At 41.1% G+C, this 21,610-nt stretch overlaps 1 protein-coding gene across 3 annotated transcripts in view; it reads right to left on the bottom strand.

Annotated features, from left to right (window-relative positions):
* Window positions 1-21,610, bottom strand: part of COL4A2 (collagen type IV alpha 2 chain) — a 144,282-nt gene that overhangs the window by 7,816 nt on the left and 114,856 nt on the right. For 2 of the 3 annotated variants that reach the window (XM_051615916.1, XM_051615926.1), the window contains exons 26-43: window positions 21,282-21,341; window positions 20,459-20,521; window positions 16,892-16,999; window positions 14,750-14,971; window positions 12,412-12,573; window positions 11,645-11,815; window positions 10,365-10,508; window positions 8,996-9,121; window positions 8,563-8,744; window positions 7,654-7,717; window positions 7,186-7,260; window positions 6,458-6,565; window positions 5,578-5,685; window positions 4,226-4,297; window positions 3,717-3,842; window positions 2,266-2,382; window positions 548-709; window positions 318-416 (exon numbers count right to left, since the gene is read on the bottom strand). In XM_051615916.1, coding sequence (XP_051471876.1) covers window positions 318-416; window positions 548-709; window positions 2,266-2,382; window positions 3,717-3,842; window positions 4,226-4,297; window positions 5,578-5,685; window positions 6,458-6,565; window positions 7,186-7,260; window positions 7,654-7,717; window positions 8,563-8,744; window positions 8,996-9,121; window positions 10,365-10,508; window positions 11,645-11,815; window positions 12,412-12,573; window positions 14,750-14,971; window positions 16,892-16,999; window positions 20,459-20,521; window positions 21,282-21,341 — 2,169 coding nt within the window. The remainder of the gene's footprint in view (window positions 1-317; window positions 417-547; window positions 710-2,265; window positions 2,383-3,716; window positions 3,843-4,225; window positions 4,298-5,577; window positions 5,686-6,457; window positions 6,566-7,185; window positions 7,261-7,653; window positions 7,718-8,562; window positions 8,745-8,995; window positions 9,122-10,364; window positions 10,509-11,644; window positions 11,816-12,411; window positions 12,574-14,749; window positions 14,972-16,891; window positions 17,000-20,458; window positions 20,522-21,281; window positions 21,342-21,610) is intronic. The other variant, XM_051615936.1, reaches the window with a different exon arrangement.

The raw sequence follows: 21,610 nt of genomic DNA, 5'->3' as shown, positions 1-21,610 counted from the left end.
TATCCAGTATGTCTACTCTGGAGGATTACTTTAGACAAGGAATTATTTTTTTTATAAACCTGAAAGTGGCTCTGATTTTGGAGTTTGGCACCTCATACAAGATAAATTCATAAAGGCAAAAAGTTGACCGCCCATGTTAAATTCAGGCATCTGTCCAACTGAAATTTGCCAGGGGTCCCACAGAGTCGTGCAGGTTGAAGAGGTCTTGGGAGATCATTTAGCCTAACCTCCTGCTCAAAGCAGGGCCAGTTAGATCAGCCCTGTGGAGCTGCAAAATGAGTAGGTTAGAAAGGAGTTAGGCATCAGACTGCACTTACCAGTTAGTCCTCTATCCCCCTTGGGTCCAATAGGTCCTAAATCACCTGGAAATCCTACTGTGCCCATAAAGCCAATGACACCTTGTTCACCCTTACGACCTTGAATGCAAAATGAGAGGTGGCATTATTGCATTTCAACATGGATCGAGAGCAAAAGTCACGTTACTAAAGCTGCTGTAGCATAGGAGGTTCCCCTGCCCACAGCTAAGATCAGCATTTCCCACTCTTACCTTTTGGTCCAGGGTACCCGGGAACTCCAGGTCTCCCTTCAGGTCCAGGATCACCTCTACTTCCTTTTTGGCCAATTTCTCCACTCATACCTGTTGGTCCACTTTCTCCTTTGCTGCCTGGTGGAGCTGGTACTCCAGGCTGTCCCTGTAGTCCTGGATAGCCTGTTTAGAGCACATCTAATTTGTAAATTGTTTATACATAAGACCTGGTCAGAAGGGAAAAAAAAAAAATAACAGTACTGTCTAATTGTATCCCACCAGGTTTAATTTCCTTAATTTAGGTGGGGAGCTAATGCTTAGCTCCCTGGTAGACTTATTCAGTGCTCCTGCTCCAGGTCTCAGGCTGGCACACCCTTCTGCTGAGATGGCAGAGGAATTAGGGCATGGAGCTGCCACAGAGTACAGTGTCATTTCTAGCAAGAGTTCAGCAAAAGTGGGGTGCCTGCTGAGATACAGCCCTCAGTGAGCTATTCCTTCCCCAGCAAATGCCCCACATTCACTAGGTGTCTCCCTGCTTGATACCCATTTCTCCAAGAAATTAGAGAGAAATCAGAGAGCAGCAAGCACCTGACTCAGTACCAGGTGGTAAATAAGCCAAGGACTTACTGTTCTGTGTATTCTAGTGCTTCAGTTGAACATTTAGATACAAGTAACTACTTCATGCTGTCTTGGGAATTATGGGAACAGCCACTTTTTCCAGAATTACATATTGCCTGAAGCTAAAACTGGCAGTTTGCTCTTCAGTTACCTCTGCTGCCTAAGAAGACATTTGGACTTTGTTTCTGAAGAGCGAAGCACTTACTAATTAGGGTTTTGAGTGGGGCATCTCTTGTGTTGTCTGCTGAAGTTGGATCATGGGTGGATACAAACGCAAGATGCGTGTGGCAAAGTAAGTGAGCCACAGCCATACCTGCCTCACCATTTTGTCTGGGAGATAGTGTTCCTGTTCCCACTCTCCTGACTGCTTCTGTTGTCATTTTTTAATCCAATGACTGCTGGGGGAGTGGGAATCAGGATGCAGTTAAGCCAACTAACCTCTTCTTCCCATTTGGAAACCTTGGTATTTTGTTGGTTCTCAGCCAGCAATTTACATAAAAATTTCCATGCAACATATAAAGGTGATGGTAGGACACCTGCAACTTCTGCTACAAGCCCTTCACAGAAGCACTAAAGTTTGAAATGATTGTGCAGTCTAACAAGCAATAGGTGTATCGGCTTCTAAATACAGCAAGATGTAGAGCAGTTCTTGCCGATGTGTGAGAGAGGCAGGCTCATAGCACGGACTTTTAGAGAGAAGAGCTAATGCTTCCCAGTGTAACTTAATTTGCATGGTAATTTCACATAGGAAAATTTTGTAAATTATTGAGAAAACATTCCACAGAATTGCAAGTCTGCCACCACCCTCAGGTTTTAAAGTAGTAAATTAGCGTAACATTTCTGAAAGCTGTAAAGAGAATTCTGGATTATTAAATCTGTTACTTGCATGAAAATCAAACCCTGTCATCAGGACAACCTGAAGCAACACTGCTTTTTGCTTTCCAGAGGTCTATCCCTAATATTTTATGTCCCATTAGCTCTGGCTGACAATTTTAATGTACTGTAGTGTTGCTTTTAATAGGAATATTTTCCTGAATCAAGACAGAAATAACAATGTCCGCTGTTGCTAACCCAGTACTTAGTCTTCTATTGTTCTCTGAGGGGAATGAAACATGAATTACCTGGCACTCCGTCTAGACCTGGGGAGCCTTTATCACCAGGATATCCTGATATATTTGAAATCCCAGGAGGCCCGGGAAATCCTTCCTGCCCAGGAATGCCAAAGGGTCCTTGGACTCCTGAAAGGAAGAGAAGAAATAATCAGTACTGCAAGGAAAATGCACAATTGCAATTATAAGGACTCGCCTCAGACTATGTATAAATAATGTGATTTTTAAAATGGAAAACACCTGCAGTTCCCACTGATTTTTGTTTTATTTTTTTTTTCAGATTATGTTGTGGAGGTTTTTCTTAAAAAGAACCAAATGAGAGTTTTGTGCCAAAGCTCTCTGGGTAGCTCATTACATCTCACTGTGTGGAATGCTAATACTCTTGTGCCTGCCAGATAAAGTACTATTTCAAGATAGGAAGTACTCAAAATATCCCAGGTATATTGAAGCAGATGAGAAAGCATTTTTGTTCTTCTCTGCCCTGCGCGGCCAGGGGTCACAGACACTTAGGGTCTTTTGGGGTCACTTAAAACCAAAAGTTTGAATCCAGCAAGTTCTCTATAGATGAGAAGTGTTAAGTGGACAAAAATCTTGCCACCAATGACAGATTATTCTTTTATGTAGATTCAGGTTGTCAGGAAGCCACAAACCTTCTTTTTTATTATTAATTAAAGTAATAAATAAATAAAGTTCTTCCAGACAGACATGAGATTAGAGTAATATCTGTTTCCTCCAGGGCTTGATAAATCTCTAAATGGTGTTTGAGATGGCACAGCAGGTTAATAACAAAGCGTAACACAAAATAGTAATGAACCATTGAACCAAGTAGGCGAAGACAGTCAGATCTGAATGGACTATGCCAGTCCATTCAGAGCCAAAATGTTGGAAAACCTTTTAAAAAACCCTTGTCATTAGTTGATTAATCCATAACATCAGCCTGGTGGCTCCCTGGTGGGAGAAGAACTGGTGGTGAACCATCCTGAGATAAGTGCAGCTGGCTATGACAAGGTGGGTTTGAGCTGGAAGGCTGTACACTGACATTGCACCAGGGGGGGTGGTAGGAGTAAAGCACTATGCACAGAAACAGAGCCCAGGAGGGATCAGTGGCACAGTTGCACACTGATGGACAGTGAGGCTTTCAGAAGAAGGTAAATATTGTTGGATTCATGACCAAAAGAAAGACAGACCATTCATAGTGTTTGTGTAACTGGAGCCTCATTACAAATATTTTGGGAGCTGATCGCTGAGAGTAGCATCTGGAATTTGCAGAGAGCTCAGTAAGTGCTGCAAGATGCTGTTACCATGGGGAAGGACCCAAGCTGTCCTGGAGGGACTAGTTGAGCTCTGACCCCAAACAGTGACCTTCCCCACATCAGGAGCTCTCCTATGCAACTCTATGCTTGGAAAAGTGTAACACCCGCAACTGAAACAAATAAGTAGATCCCATTCTCTGGAATACAAACCTGGAACACCTCTGTCTCCCTTCTGACCCTGAGGTCCGCGGCTGCCTTCCACTCTGCTCGGCTCTCCTGCTTCCCCTTTGTCACCCACTGCACCTGGGAAACCTGCAGGGCCATAGCCATCTGGACCTGTTGTGGAGTTGTTTAAAAATTAAGAGGAAAGCTGAAATGTTTCTGCATGTAACAATGTATCAGCATGCTAACACACATGTATGGAGCAGGTGGATTTACTAAATACATTGAAAAAAATGGCTCATCATGGGGAAAAAAGGCCTTGAGGCTTTAACTTTATAAGAGGAAATAAATAATCATTTGAAATTGTATTCTAATTCACCTGTGTGGCAACACACCGTGTATGAAGTTGTTTGCCAGAGCCCACAATAACGAGGCAATTCCACACTGGGCTTTGGATGACACAGTTAAGGAAGTGACACCGCAAAGATCTCAGCGACCAAACTTGCAGCCAACACAGTGTTGTACCCATGAACAGGCAGAGTAAAAGTCTCACTTACCTGGTGAACCTGGTAAGCCCTTTGTGCCCGGTAAGCCATGCAGTCCACCGATTCCCCTTGAGCCAGGTAAGCCTGTTTTAAAATTAAATTTATGTTTAACATTATAGTTTCTATGTGTCTGAATATATTCCCGGGCAGAAAATTCAAATGCCTGAATAAATACTATTCTCTGTCAAAATCTTGAGTATTATATGCAAATTAATGCATTACAATAAGCTTATTGTGAAATACACCACACCATGGTTTTGTGACTGGCAAATTTTGTTATTATCCAATGAACTCAATAAGATGTTTTTTTAAATATCTCTGATCTGTCTGGTAGCATGCCATTAGTTCCAGTCTTGCTACTACAATTTTTTTAATAACCATTTAGTTTTCAAAAATACTCTAACCAAGACAATGATGGCATAATTGTAGGCTCTACATGTGATTATAATGAAACTCTCTTCAGGAGAAATTCACTCTGTGTCATTTAAAAAACCCAACAAGACCCTAACAAAATGTCTAATAGCTGCTGCTGCTGTTGTTACAGGTAAAATTTATCCCATCTATTTGTACCTGTCAAAGTGTTAAGCATGATGTTAAAGCTAGACAGGTATCTCAAATCAATAGCCAGAGCTCTGGAGGACAATTCAACCTTCATAAAAATAAGAATCTGTCTTGCTCTTCACTGTCTATGAAGGCAGCCTTCATAACTATATTAGCTTGGATTTGATGCAGGTTCAGATAGATTAATCTTACTCAGAGCAGTGCAATTTCTGGCTGTACTGTAGAAAAAAAGTCTGCTAACTTAACATATAAAGGAATTAGGTGGCAACCAATGAGAGTCTGTATTCTGTGATACAAACAGCTTCATTTGAAATTTCCACCTCTATTTTGATAGCAGAATTCTGTCTGATCCGTAAGTAATTTATTCTTAAAACCAGACATTGCATCAGTTCACAGTTTTCAATTATGACATAGGGCAAGTATATTGTTTGCTATCTAACGCCATATTATAAAACACTACTCTTCCTGCATGTTAGGTTTCTTTTTGTTGTTGTTTGCTTGTTTTTGTTTTTCCTTCCAGCTGTCATGAAAAATGAAAGTATTTCCCGAAAACTGCTTTCTTGGTTGAAGAAGGTCATCAGCAGTTTAAGTGAGCTCAGTAGATGCCAGTCCTTTTGAAGTCCTAAATTGGAAATTAACCATGTAGGTTTTAATGCACCTGGACTTTATGAGCAATAAATGCTTACCAAAGACAACTCTGCCACTCTGAACTGCAAAAAGCCCCCTTTCTTCTTCTTTACCCCAAAGGAACAACAGCAAGTGCTCATGCCGAAATGACTGAGTAGCTGAAGTTGTATGAATACCTGCTTGTCCTGGTAAGCCAGGCCAGCCTGGAGTTCCCTTTTCACCCTGCAATCCAGGAGTCCCAGGGCTTCCCTGCTGCCCTGGGGGGCCAACCAGTCCTGGCAAACCTGCGTGACAAGGGTGAATCATTGCTCATGAGTGTCCTTAAAACCAGTAGCCCAAAACATAGACTTGTGCTACCTTCATTTTCCCAGGTAGCAAAATGAAGGCTTTTCCCTCTGAATGTCATTGTATGACACTGCACCACTCATCCAAGTGGAAGAAAATGAAAGAGATCAAAGGCAGGAGAAGCAAGGTGTAACAGAACAATTTATTACAAACTTCAGGTTTCTGACAACCTCAAAACTACCGTGGGCTCCTCTTATTAAAATGATAATTTTACTTCTGTTGCCAGTTACAATAAGTAATTTCATTTATGTTCACCTACATTTCCCCTTCTGCAGCATCTGTTTTGCCTTTCGGACTGGAGGAAAGGCAGGACTGTTTCCTAGTGAGGTACCCACCAAAACTGCTCCAGAATGGCTGGAGTTTCTAAGCCCTGTAATTTTATGAGAAACGTGGAGCAACTGTTCTGAGAGAGCATTAGCCATGTTCTTAAGTTCTGAGTTTATGATCCAGCCAGAGAAGAACCTAACATCTGTTCCCCAGTACTCTTGTGCAGTTGGCCAACAAGCCTGGCTCAAAGGCCCGAGTGACTGGGTCCTGAGGGATATTGACTTAATTTTTGGCAGAAAAGAGCATTGAAAAGCCCACCTCCTTGTAGTACTGAGACAGTATTAGAATACTTTAATTCCTTTCTTTCAAGGGAAAAAGATATATTTTTTTCTTTCTCTTCTTAAAACAGTTTTATTCTTTGGATCATTAAAGAGAATATTTTACCTTGCTGTCCCACTGAGCCAGGGACACCCTGGGTGCCCTTGAGGCCATCAATGCCAGGGAAACCAGGATCACCACCTTCACCTTTTTGTCCTGTGCCTCCTCTTATGCCTGGAAAACCACAAACCCAGTATATTATTTTAACAATGTCTATACAACACTAAGCTAACAAGTGTAATGTGAACTTGGCTACTGAATAGATCCTGGTCTTGCCACATAAAGACATTCTTCTAGTCAGAGTGCTTGCATAATCAGGGAGAATGAATAGCAATCTAACAGCATGCTGGCCAAATCTTCATTAAATTTGTTTTTAAAAGCACTCCCCAAATTATGTGGAATACGACTCTGATGTTCCAAGTGTGCTGCATGTGCAGGGAGATTTTTATACAGTACCTAACTAGCCCATGTCAAAATTGACCTGACTCTGCTATCTCATCTTGCATAATCACAGCCTGATATTGCTCCTTTTATCACCAATGGCAAAAAATTAGACAGAAATGTTTACTGGAGTTGAAAGTGACTGTTGTTTACTGCTGTAACTGTACTTTCAGCTGAAGAGGTAAATGGAGCACATACTCATTTCAATAAAGAATAGGTGAATCTCTTCAGGGGCTGTCATGAAAGCACAGGTTCAACAGCCATCAAAAGCCCATGGTAAGCTCTCCCTCCCTTCCTCTGTGGACTTTAGTATGTGAAAAGTAATACACCCAGAACAACTTTGAAACTGGTACCTGTTAAGCCTGGCACACCAACTTCCCCTTTCAGGCCTGGCATTCCTGGTAAGTCTACAGTATCTCCCCGCTCACCTATTTCAAGCAAAAATGAACACATGAGCTGTAAGGCTTGAATTTCAACAGTTATTTCCTGTTCTTGTTTTGAGGGAATTGCAACCTTCAACTCAAAATTCATTAATTATTATTTTCCTAGAATAAAAGAGGAGTAAGTTAAAGAAAGAAAAACAAACAGTCACTAGAACTGACATCCTCCCTGCCATGGATGGATTTATTCATGGACAGTACATGTTGCATGAAATTAACAGCATTAACCTCTTCACAGCCTCCTACATTTACAGTATCATTCTGTAAGACTGTATGAAGACTCTGTAAGACTGAAGACCTCCTAAGACTCTTCAGAACTTAAAGGTGAGCATTTGATGGGTAATGAAAACAAAGAGAGCTCAGATAAGAGACCAAACTCACCTATTTCACCATGTGAGCCAGGAGTACCAAAACGGCCTGAAATTCCTGGAGTACCCTTTTCTCCCTGTCAGATGATTGAAAACAGGTATCAGTTAATGAGGATGAGGATTTACTCCACCTTCCAATCAGCACAGTTTGTAAATATTGATAAGAAGCTATTCAACTTATCGTTTCTGAGTTTCTGTAGTACTTTGTAATTTAGAGTCATTTGACTGAACCCAGTCAAACTAAATCAGTTAAACTAGCCAAGGGCCAAGTTATGTACGTGAAGACTAAGTCTGAAATTGAGAACATCTTATTACACATATATGGTAGTGAGTCCTGCTGTCCCCGGTTAGGAAAAAGTCCTACTGAAATCTAAAGGCAAAGCTACCTGAGGAAGGGACATAGTTGTTGGATCTCTTACATAAGTGATACCTTTGAATCTACTGTCAAGTCTTTTGTAAGAGTTTCTTTCTTCCAGCACAGTTTTATAGCCAAAGTGAATCACAGTCAATTACCCTGTGGGAGCTGAGATTCTTAAACCCTTTTACTGTTAATGAGTGACAGTGAGTAATTTTTGGCAGTGGTATGATCAGTCCTGGGAGAAAGGGAAGAATAAACCCAGCACTGAGAATAATTTTTACCAACAGCTACAGCAACAGGATCAAGGACCTAGAAGGAACTGAGGACATCAGCAAAAGCTGATGCATGAAATTTGGATGTCTCCCAATAAGAAAAGAAAGGACTCTGCTTAATGGACGTTGGAGGGATCAAGCAAAAATATTTGATCTATTTATTCAGTTTTTATTGCATTTTTGTCTTTGCACTGTAGCTGTTCAGAACAATCTCAAGAGGTGAATGCTGCTCCCTAGAGAAGCAGAATGCCAGCACAAGGATACCCTTATTCCCGCACAGGCATGAACTCACCCTGCCTCCTGTGGTGCCAGGGAAGCCTCTGATACCAGGAGAACCAGCTGGACCAGGATACCCTTTCAGACCTGTCAGCCCTTTTGCACCAATGTCCCCTTTGACACCAGCCACGTAGCTCGGATGCCCAGGAGACCCAGGAGTCCCTGTCTTTCCAGGAATGCCTGGCATTCCTTTGCTACCTGCAGGCAAGGAAGAAGAAAAATAAAGAAGACTTAAACTATTAAAGTCGGGAAGGCTGACACGCAGCTGCTTGTGTGAAAGTTTTCCTGCTAGTGGCCTTCTTGAAACATGGCATCATGATGTGCTAGGACAAAGAGGCAGCACACGTGTGTGACATAACCCCACAAGACTTTCCTTGGGGGTGGCTCCGTGAAACATTGCTGGGTGACCCTCATGAATGTGCTTGCTTTGTTTTGCTGTGAATACTGACCTTTTAAGCCAAAGAATCCTTTTGTGCCCCTTTCTCCAGCATCTCCTTTTTCACCCTTAACTTCCATCATCATGCCGGGCTTGAGCTTTGGGGGCTCTCCTGGGGGTCCTTGATCCCCACGGTCACCTACGGGTAAAAACCAACCATGTTACAAAAAGCTAGTTGGTGGCACTGTGCTGGAGAAAGCAAACAGAAGAGTAACTTCAGCAAAAAGGGACTGACAGATGATCTTGCACAAGTAATAGAAAATCCACTTGCATAAAAAGTTATCTGTATAAATACAATGTGTCAGCAGAACAGTCAAGCAGAAGAAAACATCAAAACTGTGTTAAACTTCTGTACATACAATCCTGGGGTGCTGGACCCAGATTCATCTGTGACAGATAATTTACCTCGCAGCAGATCAGTTAGTTGTCATTGTTTATAAAAAAACAAAAAGCATACTGGAGAAAGTGCAGAAAAGTACGTTATTTCCAGTGAAAGGGAAACTCTCAGTCAAAAAACCCTGGGTGAAATAAAGGGTTTTAATTTGCTACCAGTTATTGTGTTCCTTTTCTTGATTTGAAGGTTACGGGTGACACCAGTCACCAAATAATATCCTGAAGAAAGGACCCAAATGGCTGTCTTTAGTTCTTTGCAGGATGCAGAGACAGGCCAGCCTCTCAGACTTGGCTCCTATGCACTGTCTTATACTGCTTCACCAAGAAGTACATTGACAGTTTTCTTTGCAGAGACTGTTTTCACACTTGCTTTTTGCTCAGACCTCCCCTGAATTACTGGGACCACTGTTTTGCAACCTTTTTGCAAACTGGTTGTTATTAAGCACCTACCTCTGGGTCCTCAGAAAGAAAATTTTGGTCTTGTGGTAAAGCATGTATTTAAAGATCATTGTAATGTATCAGATAATTGTATGCAAATATATAAAAGAGGACAGAGTTACAGTTTTCATTTGCCTGATATCAACTGATATATTTCTGACTTTTAACTACTTAATTGCCTGGTTTTCTGAATATTTTGGTGCCTTTGCAGTGCAACTGGGGCAAAATTTGAATCTTTTCCCCCAAACACCGTAGGCTTCTTGGGAAAAGGTGCTGTTAAAATACGCACATGCCCAGAGTTGCCACTGTCTGAACTCAGCTGAATAATAAGACATCTGTCTCCAACTAAAGATACAAAGATTTAAAAGGTAACCTTTCCCTGAGCCTAAAATCCAGGCCTCTTGCCCAGAGGCCCATGTGTGAAATATGTGGGGTAATGTCTGAGCTAAATTTACCAAGAGAAAAATGTGTCGTCTTTGCCTTTATGTCCTTGTAAAATAGTTTTCCAGCTGTGAAAAGCAAACATACTGATGCCACCCATAAGCAAATACCTTTAAAGCCACGTGAGCCCTGTGAGCCTTTATCACCCTGAGGCCCAAACGAGCCAAATTCTCCTTTGATTCCCTTGATGCCTGGTCTTCCTTTTAGGCCTGTCATGCCTTTGAAACCATCAATGCCAGGTGAACCTCTTGAACCTTTGAAGAAAGAAAGGGAAGAGAACTGTTACCTCACTCAGATTTCTGCAAACTTAATAAATATGAACGCGTGACTAAATGCATGACTTAAATGGTATGAAAACTTCAGTGCAGCAGCACCTGCTTTTGTGTGCCTTGATGCCTAGGGCAATCTGCAGCTCTAGATCAGGCACCTAAGCGCTCTGAGTGGTCAAGAAGAGCAGGAGTACATTGAGCTGCCTCAACTGGCCAAGAGGAGGTGTTGTGAAGATTACCAGAATTTAGTGTCTTCTTCTGAAACATCTCAACTCCTCTCCTACAGGTAGACTAGAGAAAGGTACCCAGTTCCATGCAAGCTTTTTAGTCAGTCTGTGTGTCAACGTGTAGAAATACAAATCATAGGTCTAGGACTGGCTGGTCCTTTGTCACAAAAAATTCCTGTACTTCACCTTTCTAAACACGTGGGTCATGCTAACAAACAGATCACCATCCCCATCAAATAAGAGCTAATCAGTGCTCCTGAGCTGTCCTAGGAAAAAAGTCCTGTCTTTTCAACTGATGAAATTGCAACATGCTTTCTTAGGCATGCACCCCACCTTGTGTTTAACTTAGCTCCACATGGAGTTGAATCCTGTTGAAACTTCTCCTGTGATGTAGCCAACTTTCATTGGACATGGGGTTTTTGAGCCTGGAAAGTGAGAATCTCACCTTCTCTATACATAAGATTAGTATCCTGATAAAAGTCAACATCAAGGTCTTGTGTCTGGCATTGCTCAATACACAACTGCCAGCTTAAAGAAACTTCAAAGCAAAGGTTTGGGGAAACATCTCTTTAATTTCCCTGTGAGCTGGTTGGGACTGGGACAATGGAAAGACTTTTGGAGAGGGGAAAGAGTAAATCCTTCTAAAAATATTTTTTTAAAAGGAGAAATAAAACATCGATTGCCCTTCTACACAGGGCTGCAAGTCACAAGTTAGCATTTTGGCAAGCACAATGCAGGGGAAAACAGACAGTGATTTTGGAATGTATTAGGCATATGACTCTAATTCTTCAGTTTTAATCAGAGCTAGCCCAGTAGAGAACATGGCCTGTTCATCTCAGCACAGAACGGCTTTAAGCAATGTTACTATTTCCAGAGCAGCTGTCCAGAGCTCACCTTTATCTCCTGGAAAGCCACCCATTCCGCTTATGCCAGGGGGACCAGTTGTGCCAGGTACGCCTTGTAATCCCGGGTAACCTGCTTCACCTTTGTCACCAGACAGACCTTTCATGCCCACGGGGCCAGGAAAACCTTGTTCACCATCTTCTCCCCTAGCACCAGGTGGACCTGCCATGTGAACATGCAAACAGGGAGATGAAAAAGCGTTTGGACGTACATGATGATTTCCTACCAGGTAGCTCAAGAGGGAGAGAACTGCTGTCCTACCAGCTACATGTTGAGGGTGGGAAATGAGGATTTTTTTTTCAGCAAAGGACTGCAGAAATTACTATAAAGACAAAGCAGCTCATCAATAGATCTCATTTTTGCCACCAGTTTGGTTCTGTACCCAGTCGCAACAGGACCTTCCCTTCCTCTTTAATTCAAGAATTAAGCCCCTTTTCCATAAGACTGCTCCCATTTGGTAGCTTCCTTCTCCCGGTCTGCCACCAGCAAGCTCTGACCTGGCTTGACAGATGGCTACAGAAGGAAAAAACAGCAGCTCTGCCAGCAAGGACCATCATCACCCCTATTTCCCCATGTGTGATACCAGTACAATTTGTAGTCACAGTGTCTGCACTATTACTGTCATTTCCCTGGCTGGGAATTAAAACATTGCACGTACCACAACCCCAAGCTTAACTTTTTGCTGTGGAAAGTGATACAGTTTCCCTGCTACAGAGACCTGACAGGAGGAGTGACACAGGACAGTAATGTTTCCTCACCCACAGGTCCTTGAGAGCCAGGCCTGCCATCTGGCCCAGGGTTTCCTGGTAGCCCTGGGAAGCCACGAGTTCCTGGTATTCCCGGCAATCCCATCAAACCAGGGAGACCTTGCGGTCCTGGATCTCCTTTGGGTCCTGGTGAACCTGGGCCACCATCCGCTCCTAAAATACCATAATCATACATTAGAGAACATCAATATTTAGGGAGCTGATTATTACATATCACTTCTGTGTAGGTATCTTTCAGAGTATTTTTTTCTCTGAAAATTCAATGAGAACAGGAATAGCAAATTAAAAGACTGCTCATTAATTTTAAAATAATTGACATTACCAGTACTGATCTCAATATTTGGATTGGAAAGGTTCTGGCTCTTTCAAATGAATGGGAACAATTTGGTACCAAGTGGATACAGATAGAGCAGGTCTCTTCCACTTTTAACCCCAGTAATTCTGTGATTCCTGATCTCTCTCTTTATCACATACATCTTCCTAAGAATTGAATCAAGGAGCTGACTGAACCACTGAAATAATACTCTTGTATCTTTTCTGAAGTGTAATTGGCAGGAATGGGAACATTTAAGGCATTAAGGGCTCTGGTTTTGTGTTACTGTTAAGAAATTTTCAAGTAAGGTCTTTACAAGGCATTGTTATAAGATTAATATAATTTTCCAAGCAAAAAGGCCTCGATTCTACACAATGTAGTGCACGGGGTGAAAACGTACATCTCCATAATGTAAGAGCAAAGGAGGTGTCAAGATTTAAAAGGTTATGCCTGCTTTTCATCCAGGTTGGAGAAGCAGCAGTGTACCAGACATCAAAAGCAGAGGGCAGTTAAAATCCAGGTCAAGTGGATCTGCTTCTCTTTATTCAGGTTTAGGTCCATTGGCTTGACTCTAGTTAAGTGTTATAACTGAGGTCACAGAAGGTTTTCTCAGCAACAGAATACAGGCTTTAGCTCCCTGTTCTGGTCTAGAAGTTTAAGCAGCAAGGATGACACAAAGGAATCATTAGCCACTTCATATAAAACAAACAAACAAAAAAACTAAAAAAAAAAAAAAGACTTAAAAAATTCACGTGTTTTTTGGAGCCATTCTGTTTGAACTGTAAAATAAAACAAGAACAGAAAAACTGGTAATGCTTTTTCTTTTCAATGTACTCTTTTTTTTGTTATTACTGAAAACTTAGTTCTACAGAAATGCTTAGAAAGAAGATACAAAGTTACACTTTTTTTTCCTTTTCAATCCATATTTTACTCTGAATTTCTTCCCCTTTTCAGAGGTGTTAGTGATTTTTTCTGCCTTTTTTCAAATTTGTCAAGTGCCACAGAGCTGTCTTCATCCTTTTCCTTCACTCTGGGGCTCTACTGAAGGTGAAACCAGCTCTTCTCACTTCAAATAACTCAAGTAAGATGGTGCTCTTCTTTGTCTTTTTTTAATTTTTATTGGAAATAATGAGTCTCTAAAACAGATTCCACTGATATACCTCCTTGCTTTGAGCTAGTTACAAAATGACTACTCCCTTCTCACTTCCACAACAGGGCAAGAAGGTAATCAGCAGTCCTAACTATGTGAAGAAACACTACTGAAACTGTGTAGCAGGGGATGCTTAATTCCCACATGTGCTTTCCACAGTCCTCCACAGAATTCAGAATGTGACAAAATCAGATTTTTGTACAGAAACAATGGTTTACTGTTTTTCTACGCTCTGTGAAATAAAAGAAATAAAATGAACACTCTAAAGTCATGAGTAAGTATATAATATAATATAATCTTTTTCTTGTTCTTAATTGCCCAAAGACTGACCAGGTAAAATGGCTTATCAACATTTACTTAACACTATGTCCTCTTAATTAAAATGTACAAATTCTGCACTAGTGTACTAATGTACTATTCTGCAAAGCCATGTACTATCCAAATATCTAGCACAGGAAACAATCTCAGTATTATGCAGTATGTAAGTAAAAAGTGGGAGTAATAACTACATCACCATTTCCTTAACTATCGTGGGGAAAATTAACAGTACATCTGAAGACACAAAGATTTGTAAAATCTGGTTCTTTGGTATCCTGTTGTAGTTATTTCATGAAGTGCAATCAGTGCTGGCCATAAGCAATGGATCTCCTGAAGGTGTTTGGAGGAGCCAGGCATATTGGTTAACAGTTAAGGTAGATGGGGAACTGATGTAAGATCATCATACCCTGGGAGCTGATGCTGGTTGATGCAATCAGTACCTCTAAGGTGTCCTAACACAGTCTCTTACTACTTTCACATCTCTGTAATTTGGAGGCATTTACAACACACTTGTACTCAAACATTCCTTAATTTGCAGTAGCTTTTACCTCTAGTTCCTGGTACTCCTTGGTCTCCTGGCGAGCCCTTCAACCCCGGGAGGCCAGGCAGCCCAAGATCCCCTCGGGGACCTGGTACTGCTGCTAAGACATCACCAGGAAGGCCCTTCAGTCCTGTTGCTCCTGAAGCACCGGGTTTTCCTGTAAGGCCTGGGTGTCCCTGCAGTCCAGGCAGACCGTTGGGGCCCCTGTCTCCCCTGGGCCCAGTAAAACCTATAAATAAAACCAGAGTTCACTACAAATGTTGGGATTTTAAATTCTAGATACAATAACATAAAGGCATGATGATGTTGCAATTTCCCCTAGTTCTTAGCAGAAACCTGTAGAATAAAACAAAGTGTCATATAAATGTTTTTAAATCAAGTTGCATTTGTAAGAACATTTGATCAAATGTGGAAGTGGGCAGAACTTAGAGGTGACCCCTCAAGGATACCCTGTACCTAGGTGATAAAAGATCCACAGCTCCAGGCACAGTTGCTTCTGTCTTATTCTGTAAGGGAAAAAAACCCAAACAGTTCCTGTACACAAAAACCTGGTTTGATACACAGCAGGACAGGACATTTCAGGGAGTCAAATTTGAAAAACCACATAAGGAGTGAATGCATACTGGTAAACTGGGAAGAGCTAGAGGAGTTGCCCAGATGGGGCACTGCTGTTCCGCACACATCTCACAGGGCCAATGCCAGTTGCTTCACACTCTTAATGAAGGAGGGCCATTGTCCCTGTCCTCCACCCTGTAGGTGAATGACTGGGAAGGCACAAGCCCCATTACAACAAATGACAGGGGAAAGGCTTCTTGTGGCCTGAGAAACAGGACTTGAACTGGAAGTAAGTCCAAGCACTGGTGAAAGGAAGTATGGAAAATGGCAGAAAATTGGCCTGAGTGCTGACCACCCTGAAGCCTGGGAGCCAAATGGTACAGGAGCCCTAATTTAGCATTAGAGCACTCTGCAGAGCTTAGCAAGGGAAATACAGGTTCACAGTCTTGCCCTATGCTGCACAGAGCCATGTTTTATAATGCAACCCTTGCCTGTTGACTCTTCTTTTGCTTTTGCTTTTGCTACTACAGATGCTGTAGATGAGGCTAGAGAATGACTTCAGGTTGTGTGCTGCCTCAGGGCAAAGCAGCACCTAGGCACCGGATTTAGGAAAGTTTGTAGCACTTCACAGTATCTGTGATGATTTAGGTTGTAACTCAAGAGAGATGGAGAGAATTTAAGAGCTCCTAAATTAAATTGCATTGAATTGTGCTGCAGAAAAAACCTCAAAGCCTGCTTCTTTGATGAAATTAACTTGGTCAACCACAGGGAAGCTGCTGTTTCTGGCAGTAACTCTTGCTGGACTGACTGCTGATCCTTGAGCATACCCACTGCAGCTTATATGGCTGTGCAGTGGCACTATTTTAGGCTCATCTGCTTTACTATCTATGAACAGATCAACTATACATGCAATTAATTGATGTGTCATCTTGGACATCCTGGAACCTCTGGAGATACAGAAGCCCTGGGATTGAATCTGTACCTATTACAGACTAGCATAAAACATGACAAATACCAAACATTGCAAACAACTTGTTTGGAAACAACTGTGTATGGACAAGTAAGTGGCTAGTATTGTGCCTTTGATACAATCAAAGTATAATTTATACTAGTACTGGAAAGAGTTAAACAGAAACACTAATGCTAGTATTTCCTTCTTTTCTGCATCATCACGTTGAGTGTATTCCATTCAGAATCTGAAACATCTTGTTATTGAATTTCTTTATTTTTAGATGTACTTAATGAATTTTTAGTCACATTTTTAATTTTCCACTATAAAGCAGAACTTAAAAGGTTGGTGTCTGTGTTACTTTCCATCATTGCAGAAGTTGCAGAAAATATTTTTGGATTTGAAAAACAGCAGTTCTGTATAACAGTTTACTGTCAGAACGTGGAAGGGAAAAGAAGTGAAAACGCATCCTGTGTGATATACTCTAGGTGATCCTGCTCTGTCAGGGGGGTTGGACTAGATGATCTTTCAAGGTCCCTTCCAACCCCTAAGATTCTATGATTCTGTATCTGGAATCCAGTTTTTGTGTTTCAGTGACAGTAATAAAGAGGTCAAAATTATAAAAAGAATGACTTTTCAAGCTACCTGGAGGACCTGGGAATCCTTCTCGACCTGGATCACCTCGTGTACCATTTTGCCCTGGGAATCCCACTGGACCTGGATCACCTGGGAATCCTCTTGCACCTTTTGCACCTAGATTATATAAAAGAAAGTAAGAAACTTTGATCTTAACAAACAGAAATGTGCATACAAAGTAAGCAAAGGAAGGGGTAAATATCATTATGATGCATTTCCAGATGCAAAAATGAAGTTTCTAGCTCCATAGCAGTATTCAAGATCCCAAGACATGGACCAAAAATGTAGGCTAAGTAATCTCAGAAACATGGATTAACCTGACATAAAGACTAATGATATGGAGACTACTAGGGTGAAAGTAATTAGTATCATGAACTTTTGGTATTTTGTAAATTAAGGCTTTTAGCTTAAGGTCAAAAGACAATGTCAAAGAAGAATGCTCAAAAGAAATAGATGAGATGCTGTAGGAGGAACTAATTTTTCCCTTCCCTACTAAAATGATCACAGAACAAGAGCAGACTGGTTTAGATAACCACAAAACAGAAATGTAAGGCTAAAGGTTATATCTAATAATCCTAGAAACTGAACACAAATTAACTAGCCTACTTACTATATTTGTAAAAGTACAGGTCTATAGCTTTGATAGTAAAAGGGCTGTGCCCTGAAAAAGTCTTCCTCTGGCACTAAACTCAGGGTCATACTGAGTTACCTCCCAACAGGTAAAATGAGGCCTTGCCTCACTGTGATGTAGTATTTGACATTTGGATAAGGGCAAAAAATACTGTTTCTTAACATCTCAAAACCTACTGTCATTTTATAGGATTATTTTGTTAAATTTATAAGATTACATTTTTAATTATTTTTTTTTTCACATGTAGTAGTTTTATTGTGTGAGTCTCATTAATTAATTGTATTCCAAGATAAAGATTTTTTTGTTAAGTTCTTTGAGAATAAATCCTGTGGAATGCTTTGTTTCCCTACCCTCCCCAGCTCTTTGAACTCTAAATTCCCAGCTCAGGCTTGAAGGTCAACAACATGCCTTAACATTTTAGGTGTTGTTGCTTAGCATCACCATGGATTACAACTAATTTATTTATCACACTGAAAGCAAGTTTCTCTCCATCTCTGACTATGACAAACCAAGGAAAATACCACTTGAATTTTGAGACTTTTTTCCACTTTAGTTTTCTGAATTTCCATTATTTAGCCATGCCTGTTTGCAGTTCTAGGTGTTGTTTGTTAAAGGGAGAAGAAAACCTTTAAGAACACTGCAAATAAGGTGCACATAAATAGCAAATGCAGAACAATCAGCTTTTCCCCAGTGCCATATAGGACTAGTCTTCTCTCCCCGATACGAACAATAACTTCTGAGGAAGCAATTAAAAGGCAAAATCCTAGGCTTTCAGGTCTCAGTGAAAAATTCTACCGTGCCTCTTACCCACATGCATTTGTTTCCCACCTGCAATAACTGACTTTTATTCACTTTGTTCAGTATTGCACTAATTGACAAGCCATATTAGAGAAAGAAGGCAACACCCAGAGAATGCAACCACTGCTTTCCACATTATTTCAGTAATTGGTGTTAACATGTTGTACCAAACAGTAGTAAGGAAAATTTTTTATGTTAGACTGCTGTTGAGTTTGCAAGTGCTCGAGCTGTACATTTGAAACAGAAAAAAACTTGAACATTCAATAGTAAACACATAGGTCTTAAGACTAATGAATAACCAAGGTGTAACTTAGAGTGGGCTGTGTATGCTGCCAGGAATTTCAAAGGAACACAAGGACAGGAGGATGTAGGACTATAAAGATGACTCCTTGCTTGAGGTGCTGGGTGTCATCAGCACCTAGGACACTGAGAGACTTGATTGTCTATAGCAAAGCCCCATCCTGGCTGAAAAGGTGATGGGAAATCTTGTGGACAAAATGACAACACTCTAAGCAACCCACGAAAAGACTGTAGAGGAGGTCTGGGTGTTTTTGTGTCAATCCAGAGAATGTCTGTAGGCATTATGCTCCAGGAAACTAGACTGACACAGACAAGAAGCTGTGAAAATTTGTAAGATGTCTTTTTCCTCCTTGAGTTCCAGCTTCAGTCCTGCCTCAGGTTGGAAAGTAAACTACGAACAGGATCCTGCACTGGTCTCAGCAAGGGGCCTTCTCCAGTTTTTGGAGGAAAGGGATGCAAAAAAATCTTATAATTGCTACGGCATATAAGCTGAGAAAGACAGAGAAAGATTTCTCAAAGAGCTAACCAAGAGTACAAAATATAAACCATGCAAAAACAGTGTCACTTGTGTTACAGCAGACTTATGGGTAGGAGTTAAATCTAGCTGTATTCACTGAAAGAAAAACCTGAGATCATATGAAAAAATAAACAAGTCATTGTACTCAGAAAAAATTACAAAGATGGCAAAGAAAACAACCTTCAGAAGCATTGATCCAAACAATGAACTAAGGCATTATGACTAAGGAAACACAGATCAGAGATACACATCTTTCAACAGAGATAAAAAAATGTTCCCTTTCAAGATCCATTAGTCTGTGATAAATAAATCCATCAATCCATGCAAGCCATAATAACCTTGTATTGGGAAAAAAAAAAAAAAAAAGCTTGACCTTCAAATTTATAGTCCAGATCTCTGACTTTGGCTAAAGCATAGAGGGCACAGGAAGGCGTGCATCACAAATTTTATATTTCCCAAACTCTGAAGGACCCAGTTATGGGTTTTGTCAGCATCTTTATAGCTGGTCATGAGAAATATTTACTGAAAAACAGCTTTATAGCTTAGGTTGGGAGTACCTAAGCTTATAGGAACAATCAGTGTTGGTCAGAGGTCCCCTCTTCAAGGTCAGCTGTTATGACTACTCAGCAACACATTGTTTGAGTTTCTCTCAATTCCCATTTCACACAGTCCTTCAGACTCTGACCACACCTCCTCATCCTCTTCCTTTTGGAAAGAGGTGGGGAACTCTTGGTGCTGGGTAGGCCAGGATCATGAGATGGCCCTTCTGGGCTAGTGGACCAGCTCTGCTAGGAAGGAGTGCACGGCTGCAGACAGCACAACTGTGCTGCATCAGACAACTATCCCATTACACTGAGTCACATTGAAGACTTCAGGTTCACACCTGCTGAGGGGGGTCTGTGTATCACAGAAAGAGGATCAATAAGAAGGATTTGCCACAGTCCTCCATTGGAACCTTTGATCACCCTTCTCCCAGAGGAGAGGATGCCCAGTCAGCTCTGAGAGGCCTTGTTACACTCTCTACCAGTAATGTCGAGGACTCTCTCTGTACACTGTCACTTACTTGCATTTGCAGAATAGCAAATGGCCTGTCCTTTCTGTCTTCTCTTTCATGGCTGATGCTCAGTAGCAAAGCCAGAATTAACTCAGGGATGGTGCAGCCACGTGGACTGTATGCTGCTAGGATCTCTCTGCTGGCTTCTAGTTACCACTGTCCTCCACTGTAATTTCTAAAACTCATTGCCTGCTAAGGCTCAGCTTTAATTGATCTGCCAAGATCTCCATCAAAATGTAGTGTATGTGGGAAACAAAGATGAAGGCAAAATGTTACCTGTGGCTCCTGGCAGCCCTGGTCTGCCTTGGGATCCCTTTGGTGGCCTCACACAGCCCGCACCTGCAAACAAAGAGGGTTAATCACACCATACGAGTTCATATGCTGCCTCTCCTCAGCTTAGTGCCTGCAGCTGAGGTAACATCATTAAAGCAGGTGAATGACATCAACAGGTAAAACCCTAGTTAAAAAAAAAGTTAAAAAAAATACAGGTGGCATTTTCAGGGGAGCACTCAAGCTGAGCTCCACTCCAAGAGCTGTTTTTCTGCCTATTTTACAGGGACTATGGTGGATGCTCCAGTTAGACCAGCATGGGAAGGGTAGTCCAACCTCATGGATGACTGTATTTTTCACAGTAAGAAAGATACTTTGTTTCCCTGAGAGCAATTCCTAACCCTGAAGCAATCAAGTCAATTATTAGTACAAATGAAGTGTTTTTCTCTTTACATGGCAAACTGCACTTAAAACCTTCACTTGAAGTTCTTCTTTAAAAAAAGCTGCTTCAATTTTCTTGGGCACTCAATTTCTGGGAATGGTGTTACAGATTTAGGGCAATAATTATTTTGTCACAATAAACACTCAGGAGTGACAAGATCTCTGAAATTGCAGAGATGAAAATGCAATAATTTTAGAATATGTTCAATTTGATTAAATTACTTTAGAGCTACATACAGTATATGCATGGCTATTTGTGATCTGATGCTCACTATCAGTTTACAATCAAGAGCATCCCAGGCAGTCATCAGAAAGGAAATATCAAGCCATAAGAGCAGCATAAGACTAAGTATTAAAAAAATATTCAAGCCATTTGTATGTACAGTACCTGACCATATTGGCTCGCTTCCATCACCTCTAGAAAAGTCTTCAATGACTTGCCCACAGTCTATAAGCAAAGAATAGGAAAAGACAGTTCTTATTTAAAGGAGTAAAATGCTCTCAATTCTAACTGAAATGTCTATTACAACATCAGAAAATGTATTTTCTTATATATTATGCATATGTACAACACAAACCGTTTGTTGCAACATACTGGGACTCTCTATAAATACATTAATTCCATCCAGGCCTGAAACTAGCCCTGTCAAAGCTGGAAGGCTGTGTCCCATGTACTGTGTACGGTTGGCAAGTGCCTTTTCTGGCTTGAATATTCTG

Source organism: Apus apus, chromosome 1 (assembly GCF_020740795.1).
Source record: "Apus apus isolate bApuApu2 chromosome 1, bApuApu2.pri.cur, whole genome shotgun sequence".
In the NCBI taxonomy this organism is placed as follows: domain Eukaryota; kingdom Metazoa; phylum Chordata; class Aves; order Apodiformes; family Apodidae; genus Apus; species Apus apus.
Note: the sequence above shows the minus strand (reverse complement) of the source record. Positions and strands in the feature narration are given on the sequence as shown.